The sequence below is a fragment of the Urocampus carinirostris genome, chromosome 13 (assembly GCF_059441175.1).
Source record: "Urocampus carinirostris isolate Australia breed hairy pipefish chromosome 13, RoL_Ucar_1.0, whole genome shotgun sequence".
NCBI classification, from domain to species: Eukaryota; Metazoa; Chordata; class Actinopteri; order Syngnathiformes; family Syngnathidae; genus Urocampus; species Urocampus carinirostris.
In genome coordinates this window covers 19,986,901-20,009,065 of record NC_142361.1, presented here as the reverse complement: position 1 = coordinate 20,009,065, position 22,165 = coordinate 19,986,901, and the positions used below count along the sequence as shown (strand labels likewise).

The 22,165-nt window shown below is 43.9% G+C and overlaps 1 protein-coding gene across 4 annotated transcripts in view; it reads right to left on the bottom strand.

The window, feature by feature from the left end:
* The window catches only part of smoc2 (SPARC related modular calcium binding 2), a 57,631-nt gene extending 36,096 nt beyond the window's left edge, over window positions 1–21,535 (bottom strand). For all 4 annotated transcript variants that reach the window (XM_088350889.1, XM_088350888.1, XM_088350891.1 and 1 more), the window contains exon 1: window positions 21,156–21,535. In XM_088350889.1, the coding sequence (XP_088207015.1) occupies window positions 21,156–21,230 (75 nt within the window). In that variant the 5' untranslated portion in view covers window positions 21,231–21,535. The remainder of the gene's footprint in view (window positions 1–21,155) is intronic.
* Window positions 21,536–22,165: the final 630 nt, after the last annotated feature.

The following is a 22,165-nucleotide window of genomic DNA, read 5'->3' as shown; positions in this document are numbered from 1 at the left end:
ATGCATTAGTTGTGTAAGACCATTTGAAGGTTTATTCAACTGTATTTTTCCCACAACAATGCCCAACTACTCTAATTTACATGTCAGGGTGACATATAACATATATCGGGGTCTCCAACCTTTTTGAAGTTACTTTTTTCTCATTGATTGGCACAAAGGGCCAGTTTGATATGCATTTCTAAATTGACAACTTATTATGTTATTACTATGTTTTTACTATGTTATTAACAGTTACGATTATTAGTAGTTGAGTTTAAGTAGGCTCAGTCAACCACTAAAACATCATGCCCATTAGAAATCAAATTTCCTGGATAATCACAATGTGTGAGCTATTTTCAGAACTTGTCCACGGGGACAAAGTTGGAGACCTTTCGGAATATTGTATGAAAACAAACATGAATTAACAAACAAAACAAAAAAAAATACATAAATAACCGTTCGTTTTCTGTCATTTTTTAAATGGATTGATTGATATTAATATGGGCATATTGTCATGATTTGCCAATTGCCCACACCTGCGCTCACTCGTTCGGCCCCAGCTGCCGCTCGTTCTCTAATTAGTCCTCCTGCTATTTAAACACGTCATTCTCATTCACTTTTGGTCAGTCTGTCTGTGAACCTCACCGCATTCCATGCCAGCACTTTTGAGTCTGGCTCCCATTTTTGATCGCGACCTGTTCCCTGTATTGATCCCCGATCCAAGCTACGTTCTCCTGTCCCGGCTACCCATATCCTGATTCTGTTTCTTGTATCAATCCCTGACTTCCCGCTCGTCCCGGCTACCCGACTTGTTCCGATCTCCGATCACACTCCATCTCTTGTCCCGACTGCCCGACTTGTTCTGATCTCCGACCACGCTCCGTTCACCCGCCCCAGTTACCCGACTTGCTCCGATCTTCGACCACGCTTTGTTTGCAAGGGCTTCCCACTCCTCCTGGCCAGTGTATTTGTATCTAATGGTAGATAGAAATATTAATGTTTCTATTTAACAGTTGAAGTAATTCTTATTATTATCATTATTACTATATATATTAATTTGTTGCATGTTTCTATATTTCATTATTGATTTATGGTTTTAGATTTTCTATTTCCATGTAATTAATATTTTGTATTCATATTAATGTTTGCTGGGCAGCACGGCGGCGCAGTGGTTAGCATGTGTGCGGCACAGTTCTGAGGTATTGAGATCGAACCTCCTGTGTGGAGTTTGCTTGTTCTCCCAGTGCTTGCGTGGGTTTCCCCTAGGCACTCCGGTTTCCTCCCATCCATCCATCCATCCATCCATCCATCCATTGTCTTCCGCTTATCCGAGGTCGGGTCGCGGGGGCAGCAGCGTTAAAAGGGAAGCCCAGACGTCCCTATCCCCAGCCACCTCCTCCAGCTCATCCGACGGGACCCCGAGGCGTTCCCAAGCCAGCCGAGAGACATAGTCTCTCCAACGTGTCCTGGGCCGCCCCCGGGGCCTCCTTCCGGTGGGACATGCCCGGAACACCTCCCGAGGGAGGCGTCCAGGAGGCATCCTTATTAGATGCCCGAGCCACCTCAACTGGCTCCTCTCAACGCGGAGGAGCAGTGGCTCTACACCGAGTCCCTCCCGGATGACTGAGCTTCTCACCTTATCTCTAAGGGAGAACCCAGCCACCCTGCGGAGGAAACTCATTTCGGCCACTTGTATCCGGGATCGAGTTCTTTCGGTCATGACCCAAAGTTCATGACCATAAGTGAGGGTAGGAACGTAGATCGACCGGTAGATCGAGAGCTTTGCCTTTCGGCTCAGCTCCCTCTTCACCCCGACAGACCGGTACAGGGTCCGAATGACGGCAGACGCTGCACCGACCCGTCTGTCGATCTCCCGTTCCATCCTACCCTCACTCGTGAACAAGACCCCAAGATACTTGAACTCCTCCACTTGGGGCAAGACCTCCTCCCCGACCCGGAGGGAGCATACCACCCTTTTCCGACTGAGAACCATGGCCTCGGACTTGGAGGTGCTGATCCCCATCCCGGCCGCTTCACACTCGGCTGCGAATCGCTCCAGCGAGAGCTGAAGATCACGGCCTGAGGAAGCCAACAGCACCACGTCATCTGCAAAAAGCAGTGACGCATTGCTGAGGCCCCCAAACCGGACTCCATCCCCGCCAAGGCTGCGCCTAGAAATTCTGTCCATAAAAGTTATGAACAGAATCGGTGACAAAGGGCAGCCCTGGCGGAGCCCAACCCTCACCGGGAACGAATCCGACTTACTGCCGGCAATGCGGACCAGACTCTGGCACTGGGCATACAGGGACCGCACAGCCCGGATAAGACTGTGCGGTACCCCATACTCCCGAAGCACCCCCCACAGGGCCTCCCGAGGAACACGGTCGAATGCCTTCTCCAAGTCCACAAAACACATGTAGACCGGAGAGGTTAACTCCCATGCACCCTCAAAGACCCTGAAGAGTGTATAGAGCTGGTCCAGTGTTCCACGGCCAGGACGAAAACCACACTGTTCCTCCTGAATCCGAGATTCGACTTCCTGGCGGACCCTCCTCTCCAGTACCCCTGAATAGACCTTACCAGGGAGGCTGAGAAGTGTGATTCCCCTGTAGTTGGAACACACTCTCCGGTCCCCCTTCTTAAAGACGGGAACCACCACCCCAGTCTGCCAGTCCAGAGGCACTGTCCCCGACGTCCACGCGATGTTGCAGAGGCGCGTCAACCGTGACACGCCCACAACATCCAGAGCCTTAATGAAGTCCGGGCGGATCTCATCGACCCCCGGGGCCCTGCCACCGAGGAGTTTTTTGACAACCTCGGTGACTTCAACCCCAGTGAGAGCCCAACCCAGAGTCCTCAGGCTCTGCTTCCCCAGAGGAAGACGTGCCGGTGGGATTGAGGAGGTCTTCGAAGTACTCCGCCCACCGATTCACAATGTCCCGGGTCGAAGTCAGCAGCGCCCCATCGGCACTATACACAGTGTCGATGGGCACTATACACGGTGTCGATGGCACACCGCTTCCCCCCCCTAAGACGTCGGATGGTGGACCAGAATTTCCTCGAAGCCGTTCGGAAGTCGGCTTCCATGGCCTCGCCAAACTCCTCCCATGCCCAAGTTTTTGCCTCGGCAACCGCCAAAGCCGCATTCCGCTTGGCCAGCCGATACCTGCCAGCTGCTTCCAGAGTCCCACAGGCCAGGAAGGCCCGATAAGACTCCTTCTTCAGCTTGACGGCATCCCTCACCGCCGGTGACCACCAACGGGCCTGAGGGTTGCCGCCGCGGCAGGCACCGACTACCTTACGGCCACAGCTCCGATCAGCCGCCTCGACAATGGAGGCGCGGAACATGGTCCACTCGGACTCAATGTCCCCCGCCTCCCTCGGGACATGGGCGAAGTTCTGCCGGAGGTGTGAATTGAAACTTCTTCTGACAGGAGATTCTGCCAGCCGTTCCCGACAGACCCTCACAACACGCTTGGGTCTGCCGGGTCGGGCCGGATCTTCCCCCACCATCGAAGCCAACTCACCACCAGGTGGTGATCAGTTGACAGCTCCGCCCCTTCACCCGAGTGTCCAGAACATGCGGCCGCAGGTCCGACGAAACGATGACAAAGTCGATCATCGAACTACGGCCTAGGGTGTCCTGGTGTCAAGTGCACATATGGACACCCTTATGTCTGAACATGGTGTTCATTATGGACAGACCATGACGAGCACAGAAGTCCAATAACAAAACACCACTCGGGTTCAGGTCAGGGGGGCCGTTCTTCCCAATCACGCCCCTCCAGGTCTCACTGTCATTGCCCACGTGAGCGTTAAAGTCTCCCAGCAGTACGAGGGAGTCCCCAGGGGGCGCGCTCTCAAGCACACCCTCTAAGGACCCCAAGAAGGGTGGGTACTCCGAACTGCTATTTGGTGCATAAGCGCAAACAACAGTCAGGACCCGTCCCCCCACCCGAAGGCGGAGGGAGGCTACCCTCTCGTCTACCGGGGTGAACCCCAACGTACAGGCGCCGAGCCGTGGAGCAATTAATATGCCCATACCGGCTCTGCGCCTCTTACCACGGGCAACTCCAGAGTGGAAGAGAGTCCAACCCCTCTCGAGAGGACTGGTACCAGAGCCCAAGCCGTGCGTAGAGGTGAGTCCGACTATATCTAGTCGGAATTTCTCAACCTCACGCACCAACTCGGGCTCCTTCCCTGCCAGAGAGGTAACGTTCCATGTCCCAAAAGCCAGTTTCTGTAGCCGGGGATCGTCGCGCCAAGGACCCCTCCCTTGGCTGCTACCCAGCTCTCTGCGCACTCGACCCCTTTGGCCCCTCCTACAGGTGGTGAGCCCATGGGAAGAGGGTCCCACGTCGTCCCTTCGGGCTGTGCCCGGCCGGCCCCCGTGGGTAAGGGTCCGGCCACCAGGCGCTCGCCAGCGGGCCCCACCTCCAGGCCTGGCTCCAGAAGGGGACCCCGGTAACCCGCGTCCGGGCGAGGGAAATCGAGGACCAAAGTTTTGTCTCATCATTAGGGGTCTTCTGATCTGCGTTTTGTCTGGCCACTCACCTAGGACCTGTTTGCCATGGGTGACCCTACCAGGGGCTTAAAGCCCCCGACAACATAGCTCCTAGGATCATTGGGACACACAAACTCCTCCACCACGATAAGGTAGCAGATCAAGGAGGAGTTTCCTCCCATATTTCAAAATTATGCATGTCAGGTTATTGGCCGGTCCAAAATGTCCCTAAGTGTGGATGAGCGAGCGAGTTGTCTGTCCTTGTGTGCCCTGTGACTGGCTGGCAACCAGTTCAGGGTGTCCCCTGCCCACTGCCCGAAGATGGCTGAGATGGGCTCCAGCACCCCCGCGACCCTACTGAGGATAAGCGGTGCAGATAATGGATGGATGGATGGATGGATGGATGGATGCCTGCTTCTGGGATGTTCTTATTCAGGCCACTTTGGCTTTGCAGCGTATTATGAACTGACCGATAACGGATAATGGATAATGAATAACGAAGATAGAACAATAACCCTTAAAAACCCCAAACCCCTTCCGTAATTATGCTCTAAGTGCAAACATGTTTGGAGTACAGTGATCCCTCATTTATTGGGGGGTTTGAATCCAAAATAAACTCATGATGGGCGAAATCCAAGAAGTAGAAACCTTTTTTTACAATTGTTATACAATTAAATACTAAATTACTCAAATAAACCAAAGAACAAACCCTTTTACAGGCTTAAACATCTGTTTATCAAATACAATTACAGCATATATGGTTTCTTTTAACCATGCAGAACACAATGCACGATGCAAATCTGTGAAGTCGTGAAACCATGAGAAATAAACCGTGTTATAGCGAGTTTATGTCTACATTGCTTTTTAAATGACTTAAGATCACATACAGCAGAGTGGATTTTTTTATTTTTTTTTGCACTGGAAACCTCAGCATGTCTTCAAGCCACAGAGAAAGTCGTACTACAGTACATAAAACACCTAACATTACTCATGTTCTACACTGTAGAATCTACAGAACCCTCTCACAACTGTTAATACTAAAGACTGAGACGAATGGTCGAGTGTTGCGTTTTTTTTTTTTTTACACTAAGATTTCTAAAATGCTTTTCAAGCCCAACACGAAAAGTCATCCGAGGCAATGTCAACTCCTGCAGAAAACAGGAGAGTCCATGCCAAAACCTGCACCTGGAATCGCTCCTCCCCAAAGACGTTTTACCGAACCATGAAAAGGGAAAACGGGACAACATACAGTAGACTCTTGGCAGAATGGATGGAATCACCTGTGTCAATGCTGCTATTGTGTCGAGCAGCGTGGTATGAAAACCCGCCGGCCAAGATGCACAAAAAAGTGGCGTTGGCCAACTGTGACTGCCACTAAGACTGAAAAGACAGTGGATGATGGAGTGAGGCCGTCAAAGACACATTAGGGATCTTTGTGTTGCCATAAAAGACCGGATTTCATAACGTATTAATGATGTGAGGTAAGGGAGGACGCGATAATGTGCAGGTGCTGCTTTGATGAGATTTTTACACACAGGCGGACTCTCTTATAAAGGCATTTGTTCCGTCTGAAATTAAAAAAAACGTATTGGGACATTGTGTATTATTTAGCGCCTCCTAGTTGTAAAAGGAATGTGAATGAATAAAAGAAAAAATATGTTTATTGGAATGATTAATAACACATAAACTATCATAGAAACATATAGCAGAACTTCGTATCTTTGCAAAATCCGGATACAAATTTTGGTCCGGGTGATTTGTAATGAATTTGTTACGAAAAATCTATGCGTATTCTGGATTTTATCATCCAAATCTTCGGCTATTCTGGATCAAAATCCTAATCATTTCTATCCATTCCTATACATTTTGCCAAGTCTAATCCGGAGTCGTATTCTAAGTCAACAGGCCGTCTTCTTCCCGGAAGAGGCTGAATGTGTCATGTCCTGCACGGTTGTCATGTCGCCCAGCTGGCCCCACCCCTTGACACCGGCTGAGACGCATTGGACTGATTGCTCTTGGAGTACTTAAGCGCGCTCCTTTGTACTGTGCGTTGCTGGAACGTTTGTTAAACCTGGTTAAACTCCGTGAGACTTCTGTTAAAACCTGTTAAATGCCTAGTTCTGTGGATCTGCCCGTATTTGATCCTGTTTTGTTTTTGGTCTGATCCGTTTGTTTGTTTTTGACAACTTCGCTTTTGTATGGATTTGTAATCCACTCCGCGACCATCGATCCCCGGATCGAGTGTGCGCACCCTCCTCATCCTTCCCCCAATAAATTGTGAGTACGTCTACGCGAATGGGTCCTTCTCTCCTGTTTTCTGCTCCGCTTCGTGACAGAGTGACGCAACTTTCCCGGAAAGTGTATGACATCCTTTTGTCCATAGACAAACAAATTTCTCTATACGTTCTTCTTTGTGGGACGTCTTCCCGGTTATCACTTACTGACTCTATCTCATTGTGCTTTGATTCAAGTTGTGGTCTATTCGTGAAAAACGACCCCAAAGGAGAACCCGCTGAGTGCTAATCTTGGCGTCAGTGAAGAAGAGGAGTGGAGAGGACCGGACATTAGAAGAAAAGTCAAGTCAAGTCATGTTTAGTTGTATAGCCCTTAATCACAAGGAGTCTCAAAGGACTGTGCAGACTACAGTTACAGACTACCGACTATTATTACACCATCCCCTGATCTAAAACTACATGAGGGTAAGGAAAAACTCAGAAACCTCAGGATGAGGAAAGTGAAAAAACCTTGATAGGGGCGCGCACATGATGTCATTGCCTTCCAGGATGACCAGGCTGCAATGGGTGTTTCATCAAAAAACAATAAAAATGAAATATTTAATAATTTAAGTATAATATAATGTCCAGGTTGTAATGGATTCAGCATTAAGAAACACCTAATGCTGAGGTTTTTGGGTTTTCCCTTGCCCTCATGTAGGTTTTAGATCAGGGGATAGTGTAATAACAGTCTGTAGTTTGCAATAGTCTGTGGTCTGTTCAGCCCTATGAGACTTTTTGTGAATAAGGGCTATACAAATAAAAAACACTTGACTCACTTGACATACATTGTCAACATGAAATATAGGTCATTATGAGTTATAGAATGTAGTGCAAAAGTTGTGTGAAAAACAAATTGAGCATTAATAATTGCAGAAAAATTAAAGATCATGCAATACTGTATTGATCACACTGACATGAAGAAGAAAGAAATCGCGGCTTATTTTCACATGAAACCTCAAACATTGTCAGATATTCTGAAAAATGCGGTATTTATGTTTTTATTAATACTCCGTAGTGGGTTTACACAATTCAACCATGGAACACTCTTGTTGAGTAGAGAGTTTCAGTGGGACAGGTGAGGAAGTTGCGCTGTCCCTTCTTCCGGTTATAGAGATAGGAACCTGCTATTGTTGTTGTGCCCTGTTTTGAAAAGTCAATAAAGCTCCTGTTTACTCCAACACTTATTACTTCACCTCAGACTTCCGTTCTTACATGCTACAATTCTCATTTTATGTGAATATAAACGCGCAATTTCATGTTCAATTGAGACCAGATGAGTTAATTCATGTATTTCTTACTAAACATCATTTTGAGGTCTGAGAATACTGGACATCAAATCATCCGGATACTCCAGAAAATGTTCACGTACAATTTTCCTGTACATTTTTTTAAAACATGCATATATATCAGTGCAATAATGCATTTCGAGTCTGTGGTCAGCATTTATAGTACATAGCGCTTTTCAAGTCACCGAACATTTCCCAAAGCACTTTACCATTCAGGGCAACGACCTGCTTATCGGGGGCATTAGGGATTTAATGTCTTGCCCGAGGACACTTTGACACATAACACAGAGGAGCAGGCAATCGAACCTGCGTTCTCTTGATCCCAAGGCCAGCGCTTTACCTCGTGAGCTACTGACACGCACGCTCGAATTTCTGGCCAGTTCACGGGTTTAGGTGCGTCTTATAGTCCTAAAAAACAAGTAAATATGTAAATACGCACATTTCTTAGACATGATGAAACTGTGAAGAAGGAAAAATCGGCAATAAAACAATTTTGTTGCTTCCGAAGTATTACAAATCAAGTGAAGGCTGGCGTTCCTGTGTTCAGACCAGCAAAGCTGCAGGGCTGTGTTGCACCTGGATAGGGGGTTGGCAGCAAGGGAGGAAGGGAGGGGAGGGCAACTTCGCCTTGGGCTTCGAAGAGGGGTGCGATGGCTGGTTGGGTGGCGAGCCCATCCTGTCAACCCGACTCATAAATCAGAGTGAAGAGGCCCGTGTAGATGCATCGGAAGGAGTTGTTATTGAAGTGATCAGATTCGAATCTTCAAAAACATTTTTTTTAAGCATCCATAAATGAGCCTGCTGCATTTTCTTCAAAGCAGGGACTCATCGAGAGGAGGAGGCCGAATGAATGCTAATGATAAAGAAGTGGTGAGGCCTCAACATTCGTCTGTCATCACAGGACCAATACTGAGAGAAAGGCTTAGCATCTTTTGTATTGCAATAACTCAAAACGAAGAAAGGAAAAATCTCGACTGCCTTTCAACGGCTGAAAAGAACGATTTGTAACTTGTTGGGTGACTTTATGTGATTACTACAGCTTAGAGACGCTTCTAAAGCACATCTGCACTTTCAGGTTTGGCGATTCCCGGCCACATTATTAGGTTGAATACATCAAATATCTAAAAAGCCTTTAGGCCTGACTAAACTTGCTGAACTTAAAATAACAATAATAATCAAGGTGATGAATTAGGCATTACAAAACTACTTTTTGTAACAAGGTTAAATAGTTACTGGGATGGGCTCCAGCACCCCCGCGACCCCACTGAGGATAAGCGGTGCAGATAATGGATCATGAGATCGAATCCCCTGTGTGGAGTTTGCATGTTCTCCCCGTGCTTGCGTGGGTTTCCTCCGGGCACTCCGGTTTCCTCCCACATCCCAAAAACATGCATGTTAGGTTAATTGGCGTGTCCATTTTGTCCCTAGGTGTGAATGAGTGAGTGAGTTTCCGTGTGCCTTGCGATTGGCTGGCAACCAGTTTGGGGTGTCCCCCTGTCCACTGCCCGAAGATAGCTGGGATGAACTCCAGCACCCCTGCGACCTTACTGAGGATAAGCGGTACAGATAATTGGATGGATGGATGGTTAAATAGTTAATAAATAGCATTGAACTATTAATGTACTATTGTTCCAATTCACGAATATTGATCCGGATAATTTTGTATTTATTTATTTATTTATTTATATTTATTCAAATTTTATCAGTGACACAGCAAGGCGGTGGTTAGCGTGTGATTGTCACAGTTCTGAGGTCATGGGTTCAAATCCAGCCTTCCTGTGCTGAGTTTGCATGTTCTCCCCGTGATTGCGTGGGTCTCCTCCTGGCATTCCGGTTTCCTCCCACTTTCCAAAAACATGCATGTCAGGTTAATTGGCCGGTCCAAATTGTCCCTGGGTGTGAATGAGAGGGTGAATTGTCTGTATCTGTGTGCCCTGCGACTGGCTGGCAACCAGTTCGGAGAGTCCCCTGCCCACTGCGCGAAGATCGCTGGGATGGGCTCCAGCACACCCTGCGATCCTACTCAGGATAAGCGGTACAGATAATGAATGGATATATTTTATCATATTTTTCTTGAGTTTAATAAAGCGGAAACTATGGTGGTATGGTTGACCGAGTGTATAAAAGGACAGTATTTGCTTTAAAATATATTTCTTCCTATGGTCAATAAATGTATTTTTAACTTATTTGAAGAGTCTAAATGCAATGTGGATGATAGGGGACATGTTCAGGATGTGCTTGATCTTTTTTTAATAATGAGTATTATTTCTGAAATTCATTTTGGAATCACGATCACTGTTTATCCTCATAACCATTATCCGATAACGTCCTTCTCTTGTAAGTTCTAATGCTTTTAAAACTTGAAGCACTTACTTGCAAGTATGTTTTCCTTTTTATCTAATTATTTTTATCGTATTTTCCTATTTTAAGTCTTTATTACGTATTTATCTTGGAGTGTCATGTCTAATCTTGTAGTAAACTGCTTACTACATTGTTATCAATGAAAATAAAGACAAATCAAATTCTCATTCTTATTTTAATTTGATTGATCATTGGCAGCTTATGTTGCTGATTTCAATTTCAGGAAGCAGAACCCAATCGCGTAATGTTACTCACAGTTTATTGGGGAGAAGAGAAATGAGCGCACACTCGATCTGGGGATCGTTGGTCGCGGAAGTAGATTGCTCGGGATGAGGAAGTGATCAAAATCAAACAGATCGGGGCGAGAACAAAGCAGGAGCAAAGAAACAGGCAAAACGGGTATTTACAGGGCTTGGCAAAACAAGAGCAAAAACACAGGAAAAACTGAGATTTTCAGGGCTTGATGTATCACAAAAGAGTTTAGCAGGAGTTTCGCAGACGCTCCGACACCAGGCGACTCACAAGACAGCGTTTAAGTAGTCAGGGACCAATCTGTCAACGAGTTTCAGCTGGTGTCCATGGGCGGGGCCAATTGGGCGCCGTGGCAACCGTGACAGAACCTGGCGCCACATGGCGGGGACCAATTGGGCGCCATGGCAACCGTGACATTCAAGTGTTTTTGTTTTCTTATCCTAATGTATTCTTTTCTTTTTGTGTAAACAAAGGTAAATATAAAAATAATATTCAAAATGAGAAAAATGATCAGAGTTGGTAAAATGCAAATTTTAAGAAGTGCCCTAATTTAAAGATTTACTCACATCAGTAAAAACAATACAACTAGAAAAGTAATTTACCAGAGAAATATTTTGAAGGAATCTAGCGCCTCTTAGTGTTAAAAAAAACTGAAGAAATTGAAGAAAAATATTGATTTGAATACTAAGCAATAATACATGAACTATCGGCCCAATATTATTTTTTTATTTAAAAAAAAAAGTCATGGGTCAAATAAAAGTATTTTACACAGTGGAATTCACACTTTTTGCTCACCACAGAGTGAAGTGACACCAAAGAACAGTGTTGAATGATACTAAATCACTTTAAATTAAATGAAAAATCCAGCTCCCGGCCTTACTGTGGAGTTTGTATGTTCTCCCCGTGCTTACGTGGGTTTCCTCCGGGCACTCCAGTTTCCTCCCACATTCCAAAGACATGCATTTCAGCTGTATTGGCCGGTCCAAATTGTCCCTAGGTGTGACTGAGCGAGTGAGTTGTCTGTCCCCGCGTGCCCTGCGATTGGCTGGCAACCAGTTCAGGGTGTCCCCTGCCCACTGCCCGATGATTGCTGGGATGGGCTCCAGCACCCCCGCGACCCTACTGAGGATAAGCGGTGCAGCTGATGAGATGAGATAATAATAACCTTGTTTTCAATTTACACTACCCACTCAATGAGGAAATTCTTTCAGATGGTACATAACTGGGTTTTTTTGTGTGTGCTCAAACAGGTGTTCAAACATTGTTCTGCTCTACTTTTTTCCATCCTCCAACATCTCAAGAATGCCTCACTTGAAATGATTATCTGCATGGTAGTCCACATTCATCCACAGATAAGGCAGACAGGTCAAGATGAACATTTTTCAGCAGCCCTCCCAGCTCCCATAGAGAACGTTTGCTTCCAGCCATGCTATGATGGTGGGCTACAAGCTCCTACTGGACACCCCATTGGCTATACAACACAAGTTTTGTCATAATCTCCGCATGGTGGCCGACAGCCTGACAACCCAAACAGATTCTTTCATCAATCATCATTCATCTTCCTACGAAGCCACAGATTAACATGCAGCAAAGCGCCAAGTGTCTGCTGCTTTATGATAAAGCTCCAAGAAATCAGCAATGAAAAGCGACTGAGCCATGAAATCAGCCACCCAGAACTAAGGTCTCTGTTTAAGACACACAGATAAATACGCCGCTGAGATGTTTTTCCCCAAAGCTTCTCATTAAGTGGCTTTTAGATGCAAATGTTTGTGCAAGTGGCCTAGGGATGATGGATGGGGTAAGCAGAACTATGCGCTTACTCATTCCGTCACCTCATGCATCACACCAGAGTGAAAGATTACCTTGAAGTCCGGCGACTCGGCTTTTTATCATTAACTCTCACAAAGAGTTCAATTGATATCGAAAAAGGGAATTACCAAGCTTGATGCTACTTGTGCCACAATCCCCAACCAACCACAAGCTATCTTTAGTGAGGCTAAACTTTTTGTTGCCTCACTCCTCAGGAATATGTAATATCATCTCTTATTAGCATAAAAATTAGCTTGACGTTTGACACATATCGAGTATTGTTCTGAAAAAGGGATGATGAAGAAATATAGGATTCGGCTTTTCATCATTAACGGCGCAAAGGTGTCAACAGATCACAAAATAGGCAATCGGTATGATTGATGCTGCTTGTGCCACAACCAATGCGGGGACTAAGATGTTACTGGAACGCTATACTTTTCTCGGTAACGAGTTCTATAACGTATTCTTAGTGACATTTTGTAACTCTATTGTTGTTACTGCATTATTTAGCTAAATATTAAACGCAAATAATGTAAAATAATATCCACTGATCACTGAATGTGCCCGCATAACTTACGCTATCAAATTCAACCTTTGACCGAGCACAGTATGCGAGGGCGCTGAGTTTCTTCTCATTAATCTCCACACTGTATATACCCGCATGCAGGCCGAAATTAGAACTATAAAATAAAAAATTGAAATCCTGACGTCTGCATCTATTTACACATTTGGTTGTGTCACCTGTAGCGAAGGGTCAGCAGCGCATGGACAGGGGGGCGTGGTTTATGCAGAAACAACAAACCAAATCAATGGGGCACACATGAGCACAGAATTTACTGTAAACGCGTGCTGAATTTTGGTATTTTTATTTTCAAAATTGTTGGATACAATACATCATGCCTGGAACAAAAGCAGACAACGTCTTGGACAGTAGCCAGAAATAGAGAAGATCTTTGAGTGGTTTGAAACTCAGAGGCAAAATAGATGTGGAGTGTCTCAGCTGAATGTTTGTTTGCAAACTCTTAAAATTGCCCAAGCCAAAAATTGTGAACAGTTAACGTCTTCCACAGGTTAGTGTACTCATTATTTTCTATTTGTTTTATTGTGTGGCTATTTTATAACAGTTTTAGGGGGTCATATACAATAATTTGTACCTATGTAGTTACTAACTAAGTAATGTGCTACTTCCCGGTGACAGTAATATGGATTAATTTTTAAATGAAGTAACTAGTAACTGTAACTAAATATCGTTTTTCAGTAACGTGCCTAGCATTGGCCAAGGAGACAACAAGGTTTGCTACCTAGTGTTGCTCAAACTATTGTGAACTCACTCCTGGGTAAATCAAATTAGCTTGACATTTCACATATCAAGAATTGAATCCCTTTTTCACAGACTTTTTCCTGTAGTCTCAAAAAACTGGAGAAAATCCAACTTTGAAAGAACAGAGTAGCAATAAAGAAATACAAAATAAAACATAATACAATATAATAATATACTGTAATTCCTTGTTACTTGGCACTTCGCAGCCTTTGTGCAACTTGGGTTGAAAAATTGCAGCGTAAGTTGCCTTCGTGCCATTGAAAAATGGCCACCGCAAGCGAAAGATGAACACGGATCATCTTAAGGCAGGAGACAAAAATCTCGGAATTCACACGGGACAATAATCCCAGTATTCACAAAATCCACATTTCTGATTCGCTGCCCAGCGAATCTCATACTGAGCATGCCCAGCAAGCACGTTCAACACCAACACATGTTCAACAGTGCTGGTTCATTCTTTCTTCACTGTTCTCTTTTTTTCGTAAATTGTTCTTGTGATGCCCCTGAAAACAGTTCCCTTCATTGGAAAGACAAACTCTGTAATAATACTTGTACCTTGTGCATTTTTCCCCCCACAGAGTTAGCTGGTAACATGTACTTTCTTGAACTTAAACCCCAACGAAAGACAATGGTGTCATGATTTGCCCATTGCTCTCACCTGCGCTCTCTCGTTTAGCCCCAGCTGTCCCTCATTTCCTAATTATTTCTCCTCGTATTTAAACACGTCACTTTTATTCACTCCTGGTCAGTCCGTCAGCGAACCTCTGCACATGCAAGGCAAGCACTTTTTGACTCTGGCTCCTGTCCGTTGCGTCCTGTCCTGTTTCCTGCTCGTCAGTTCCTGGCTTCCCGATCGTCTCCGGTTACCTGACTTGATTCAGTTCTACGACCAAGCTCCGATCTCCCGTCCCGGCTGCCCGACTTGTTTCCGTTCTCCGACCGTGCTCCGATCTCCCGTCCCGACTGCCCGACTTGTTTCCGTCCTCCAACCCCGTTTTGTTCTCCCGTCCCAGCTGCTCGACTTGTTTCCGTCCTCTGACCACCCTCCGATCTCGAGGGCTTCCTGCTTCTCCTGCCCAGCGAGAACCGGATCGCTGTCGTTTGTTTACCCTCGCCTGACTTCACCGATTTCTCAATAAATCTTTGTGTGAAACGTTACGCGTTTGGGTCTACTGTCTGTTTTGGCTCTGACAAATGGATTACTGTACCCCGAAAAAAAAATGAGAGAGAAACAATATCTACATTATATTATACCAACACTGATGCAACCCATATAGTAATAAAATCATTGAAGTAATATTGTAGGTTAAACCTTGTCGAAAATGGAGGCCATTTTAAGTTGGCATTGTGTATTATCTAGCACTTTCTAATGGTAAAAAGGTAATTTATTAAAAAAATATGAATTTAAACAATGAGCAAAATACATGAACAATTATGTAAACGTGCATTTTTAAAAATACTCAAAGGTGAATAAATTTTCGTGCATTTTACCGAATATGAAGTCTACCTAGAGGGAGATGACAAAGTTTCCCCTTATCTTGCAGCTAAGGGATTTGAAGACCATCCATCCATCCATTATCTGCATCGCTTATCCTCAGTAGGATCACGGGAGTGCTGGCGCCCATCCCAGCTATCTTCAGGCAGTGGGCAGGGGACACCCTGAACTGGTTGCCAGCCAGTCACAGGACACACAGAGACAGGCACCTCACTCACTCATTCACACCTAGGGACAATTTGGACCAGCCAATTAACCTGACATGCATGTTTTTGAAATGTGGGAGGAAACTGGAGTGCCACGCAAGCACAGGGGGAACATGCAAACTCCACACAGGAAGGTTCGATCTTATGACCTCAGAAATGTGCCGCGCTAACCACTCATCCGCCGTGCTGCCCTGGATTTAAGAACCAATCTATTAAATCAACAGCATTATGGAATGGGAATTTTGTCTATTATTGGTATCCTTAGCTGCAGACACGATCAATGACTCTTCTAGAGATGAGTGTGATATCGATATAAGTTTCAAAAATGTACTATTAAATACAATAGACTATAACAGAAAAATACAGCAATAAAATGGGGGAAAATCTTTACAAAGAAAAAAAAATATTTCCTATTTTAAGTCTTTATTACGCATTTATCTAGGAGTGCCATGTCTAATCTGGGTGGGGAATAAAACTGAACATAAAATATATAAAAATAAATCGTATGAAAAGATATAAAAATCAAATGTCCATCTGTTGTCATGGTTTTATGGTCCTTGAGGTTATTATGCAAACAACAATTAAATGTTGCTTTTCAAAAGAAGTTTAAATTCATTGTCATTGCCAAGGACTGAAACATAAAACAGAATGCAAAGCACGTCACTGAAGCAAAAATAAAAACTTATGAACCATGTATGACGTCACAGTGTTCTGCAAATAACACGTTCTATAGTTCCACACTTCTTTACTTATCTCACATTTATCTTTATGTCTTACAAGATGCCTTTTGTGTGGCCCACAATAGTACGAACAGATGGCAGCATATTCAGTGAGTCAAGAAAGTGCAAGACAGGTGGAGTATCCGAGCCGGACCGGCATAAAAATCAAATCCAATTATCCACCCCGAACTCGGCAGCATTGTGGTGCTGAATGGCGTACGGAGGAGGCGAGACTCCAGCCGCGAGCGTATTGTGGGTTCATAAGGGTCTTTTCGGGCTCAGGGGCCCCCAACTTCCAACGCCCTGAGAGGCCCCCTACACCCACCGCCTTGCGGGGTCAATGGGGTCCCCAGCTGAGAGCCGAGGTAAACGTGTTAAATGGCCAAGGCGGGAATCGGATGCTGCGGGATCATTAGTTTCAAGCCTAGTGGAAAGCGAAGAAAGTGACAGCCTTGAAGCAGGCTACTAACTCAATCAAAGGAAAATGCATTTAATTGCTGTGGAAGATTCTTGAATAGAAAGAGACACGGTGATGGAGGGCCTCTGTTGGTCATGTGAGGATTTAAAAAAAAAAGAAAAAAACTCTCTGGGCCATTCCCACAATTGAATAAAATGATGAGGCCCAATGGAGCACATTCAAGCAGCGTTAATGCGCCCACATCTCCTCACACACTATTTCATGTCATCAAGGATGGAAAACATTCTCCCTATGAATATTAGAATATAATAGAATTTGGAATTGAATTGTCTTTACTGGCATTGATGCCAAGAAACTGAAGATCTCCTACAATGGTGTGTACTACTCCCTCCAGAGAACAACACAAACAATAGAAAGAGAAGTGGGAGGCCCTGCTGCACGACCAGGCAAGAGGACAAGTACATTTAAGTCGCTAGTTTGAGAAAGAGACCCTTTAAAGGTCCTCAAATAGCAACTTCGTTGAATAGTACACGCAAAGTACCAGTAGCCACATTTGCAGTGAAGAGGCGACTTCGAGATTCTGGCCTTCAAGGCAGAGTGGCAAAGAAACAGCCATATCTTGAGATTGGCCAACCAAAGGAAGAGATTAATATTGGCGGTAAAAAACACAGATAATGCACTTATAATTTGATAAATGAAAGTATGACTTCTCATGGAAAACACAAAATTGTCTGGACAACTTCAAACTTTTGAATGATAATGTAAAATAAAAATACATTTCTCGATTTACAAGTATTTTGATAAAATGCTTATTATATGACAGTTCGTGTATTTTGGTTTTTATTTAAAACTATAGATAGATAGATAGATAGATAGATAGATAGATAGATAGATAGATAGATAGATAGATAGATAGATAGATAGATAGATAGATAGATAGATAGATAGATAGATAGATAGATAGATAGATAGATAGATAGATAGATAGATAGATAGATAGATAGATAGATAGATAGATAGATAGATAGATAGATAGATAGATAGATAGATAGATAGATAGATAGATAGATAGATAGATAGATAGATAGATAGATAGATAGATAGATAGATAGATAGATAGATAGATAGATAGATAGATAGATAGATAGTTTTTGTAAAAATGTATTTTACACTTCGCTCAACAGAACTGGTGGGCCACATCTTATTTTAATGACAGAGGCTGCAGGCCAGTAAAAATGTGGGCTGTAACTGGCCCCCGGGCTAGAAGTTGTACATGGCTGGCATACAGTCACAAAAGAGTATAAATGAAAAGATTGGGTTTGTGCTAACCACCACTACACACACACACACACACACATTATATATATATATATATATATATATATATATATATATATATATATGTGTGCATATATATCGTTGACAGAAGACACTGTTTGAAAAGAAAGGCAAAGACATGATATTATAAACCTTGACACCTCTTTTTGTATACCATCTTACAAAAGAAAGGGGTTTGACTTATAATCAGGTGCGCTTTACAGTCCCGTCTCTATGGTGATTTTTTTAAGGAAAACAGCAAACTTCTCATGTGTCATTCAAACAATACCCTATTAGTCCTAAGCAGTGAAGCAATATCATTTGCTGCACGCCATTCTTTTAATAAAAAGCAAGTGATGAAACGCAGACCTGCCTGGAAACGTGTTCTATGATAGCAGGGTGGTGAGGGGAGATAAACGATCCTGTGTGAACCAAATCAATAAAATGAAAAACCGCATCTGCTCATGCAACACTTCCTCCCACATTCCTCAGCTCTACCGTGTCATCAAGAGAGAAGATCTGCGACCTTTCACCTCCAGGTTAACAACTCATGGTCATTTGTCTCTAACTGGATATTGCGTCATCACGGGCCAGAACATAAATTATGCCGCCCGGGGAGGCGGCTGTCACATCAACATGTAAATCAGTAAGAACCCTGACAAAGCACATTTCTCTCTGTTCATGTCCGTGCACTTGATAATGACAGTGATTGATTATTTTATTGAATTCTTAATTTCACCGCACTATTTGCACTCTAACCACCAAACTGCGATGAAGCAATGCATCAGCGGAGTAAACAAAGAGCTTCTTCATAAAATGTCAGTGTCAAATCCGATAGCAAGGTGATCAAATTATAGCAAATATATTTCAGCATGACACAATGTATTCTGGGCAGCACGGCGGATCAGTGGTTAGCGCGTGTGCGGGACAGTTCTAAGGTCTTGGGAACCTCCTGTGTGGGTTCAAATCCAGCTACCGGACTTCCTGTGCAGAGTTTGTATGTTCTCCCTGTGCTTGCGTGGGTTTCCTCCGGGCACTCCAGTTTCCTCCTACATTCCAAAGACATGCATTTCAGGTGGATTGGCCAGTCCAAACTGTCCCTAGGTGTGAATGTGCGAGCGAGTTGTCTGTCCCTGTGTGCCCTGCGATTGGCTGGCAACCAGTTCAGGGTGTCCCCTGCCCACTGCCCGATGATTGCAGGGATGGGTTCCGGCACCCCCGCGACCCTACTGAGGATAAGCGGTGCAGCTAATAGGATGAGATGAGACAATGCATTCTTCCATCCATTATCTGCACCGCTTATCCTCAGTAGGGTCGCAGGGATGCCCATCCCAGCTATCTTCGGGCAATGAACAGGGGACACCCTGAACTGGTTTCCAGCCAGTCGCAGGGCACACAGGGACAGACAATCCGCTCGCTCATTCACACTTGACAGTTTGGACTGGCCAATTAACCTGACATGCAGGTTTTTGGAATGTGGGAGGAAACCGCAGTGCCCGGAGGAAAGCACGGGGAGAACATGCAAACTCCACACAGGAGGTTCGATCTCATGACCTCAGAACTGTGCCGCACACGCGCTAACCACTGCTCCGCTGTGCTGCCCAGAATGTATTCTTATTAAATGTAAAAGACGTTTGAAAATGTTAAATGTTGTCTTACATTTGGGTTTAATAAAATTCTTGGTAAAAGTGGTGTTTGACAATCTGAACTCCACTTAGATGGTGATAATAGGTCAAACTAAAGTTTACTAAAACCTGAATGAGATCAAAGTTCTTTCAGTCTTTATATGCAACCTAGCAAAAAGAGGTTCTAAATACACTTAAAAGGCTTTAAGTTTTGTCCAAAAAAACGTCTTTATTTGGTTGAAAAGTGAAAGTGGGAAAAATAAACTCCATTCTTCTCAACGTGATAAAAAAACATTGTATGAACGCCTCTTGGGAGAACACGAGTGGCCTACATCAGAGGAAGTAAATTCAATGATTTTGGGAGACAAAATTTGGACCACATTTAAGGAGGTAAATTCGATGACGTTTGCGGTACAGTATTCTGCCTACATTGGAGGCTGTGAACTCAATTACTTTTTGGGGTTTACATTTGGACTACAACAGAAGAGGTTGACTTTTCAGGAACTATTTGGGGACTCAACATGGACCAGAGTAGAGAAGGTAAACTTTTTAAGGACTAAATCTGGACATCACTGGGTGATGTAGCTTCAACTATGACTTGCTGGGGTCTACATTTGGACCACAATGGAAATTATTTACTTGATAACAACTTTTTGGGGACTACATTTGTACTACATTGGAGGAAGTACTTTGCATGACTTTTTAGAGACAAAATGGAGGATAGACTAAAAGGTGTAAACCAAACCACGACTTTTTAGGGTATCAATTTGGACTGCAATGGAAGAGATTGACCTAACAACTTTTCAGGGACTCAATTTGGACCACAGTGGAGGAGGTTAACCTTTAGAGGAATATATTTTGGGGGGGGGGTGTAAACATTACACGGATTTTGGGGGTCTACGTTTGGACTATCAATGAGGATGTAAACTCAATGTCTTTTTGAGGAAGAAATTCAGAATACATTGGAGGATGCAAACTCAAGAACAGCTTTTTGGGGAATACACTTGGAATACAATGGAAGATGTAAACTTAACAATGACTTTTTGGGAAATGCAGTCGAACAATATTACTCAACGAGGACTTTTTGGGGACTAGATTCGGACAGTATTACAGGATGTACTAAATGTGGACAGTGTTTAACGGTCTCAAAACAGCGACATTTCAGCCCTCTATCCACTTAAGTCTAAAATGTCCTAAATTCAAGTGACATCTGGTTCTGGATGGGATATCCAATCAAAAGAAAAAGTCATTGAGATCTCCAGTCCCAAAAAGGTAAAATTAAAACAGTTAAATCACTATTTAAACTATGTTAATCTGACAGTGGTGAATTTGACACCGCACAAGAAACAACCTACATCGCATCAAATCAACATGATGCTTTCACTCATAAACTCCAAAATATTGAGACATGTTGAAATCCTGTATTCCAGATTTAAAACTCCCTCCAAAAAGCAAAAACAGGAGCAATGAAAGTATGCTCTTGAGTAAAGGTGGCATTATCTTTTTATGACACATGCGCCGATGGTTCACGATTTTGAATGACTCGAATATAAAAGGAATGAGTCAGTATTTAGCAATGGTTCCTACCGTGAGAGCAGAGAACTTTTGAGCGCGCCCGGCGCTCAGCAGGCAGACGCAGATCAGCAGAGGACATACGCGCATCCTGGCGCAATGGCACAACTTTTACGCACGGTTCCAACGCTCACCCAGGCGGACAACGACAACGTATTTTAAAAAAGCAAATATTTTGAACATCAACCCAGGAAAAATGTAAAAGTGTTAAAAAATGTTGTGAATTTCTTCCAAAATAAAAAAGTGTTCCCGCTTGGTTAAGATGACTTGTCGCCAAAAAGTGGTTGCTTTCGTCTGCACTGTACCGTTTGTGCGAGCAACTCTCTTAATTTCTCACAGAGTGATAAAACTCCGTTTCCCTGACCCTTTTTCCTCCCCCAGCGTCTTTTTCTTCTCCTTCCTCTCCTATCCGAATACACCCCCCTTACACTCCCTGCCTCCCTGTTCCCCTCCCTCTCCACTGTGCAGATTTACGCAGCACCTCCAGGTGGGACCAAGGAGAAAATGACAAAGACACGAGTTTTAAAACCTTTAGTTTTTCGTGTTTCCCCCCCGTTATGATTTCAAAATAAAATGTGTTAGAAAGAAGGACAAAACAACAGCTGATTGTCAATGAGCGTTTTGCCTAATTTCCCAAAATCTATTTGTTTTGACTGCCTGTGTGCAACTTTGACTCTAAATACTGAAAATACTCTTTGTATTTTATGTTCTATTATCATTAACGGCCAGATGATACAAATAAACTGAGAGAACGAAAAAATACTTTTAATTTTGGCAACCGCTGTTGTTTTAGTTAGATTTAAAAAGAAGATTGTTGCTGTGGCACTATCTAGCGGTAGACATTTAATACTGCAGGTTCTTCGGCATTTTTCAAGAAAGACTTCAAGTCATGTAAAGCCCCTAATCACAAGGAGTATCAAATCGCTGCACAGACCACAGTTTATTGCAAACTACTGATTATTATCACACCATTCCCTAATCTCAAGCATACATGAAAGCAAGGAGAAACTCAAAAAAACTCAACA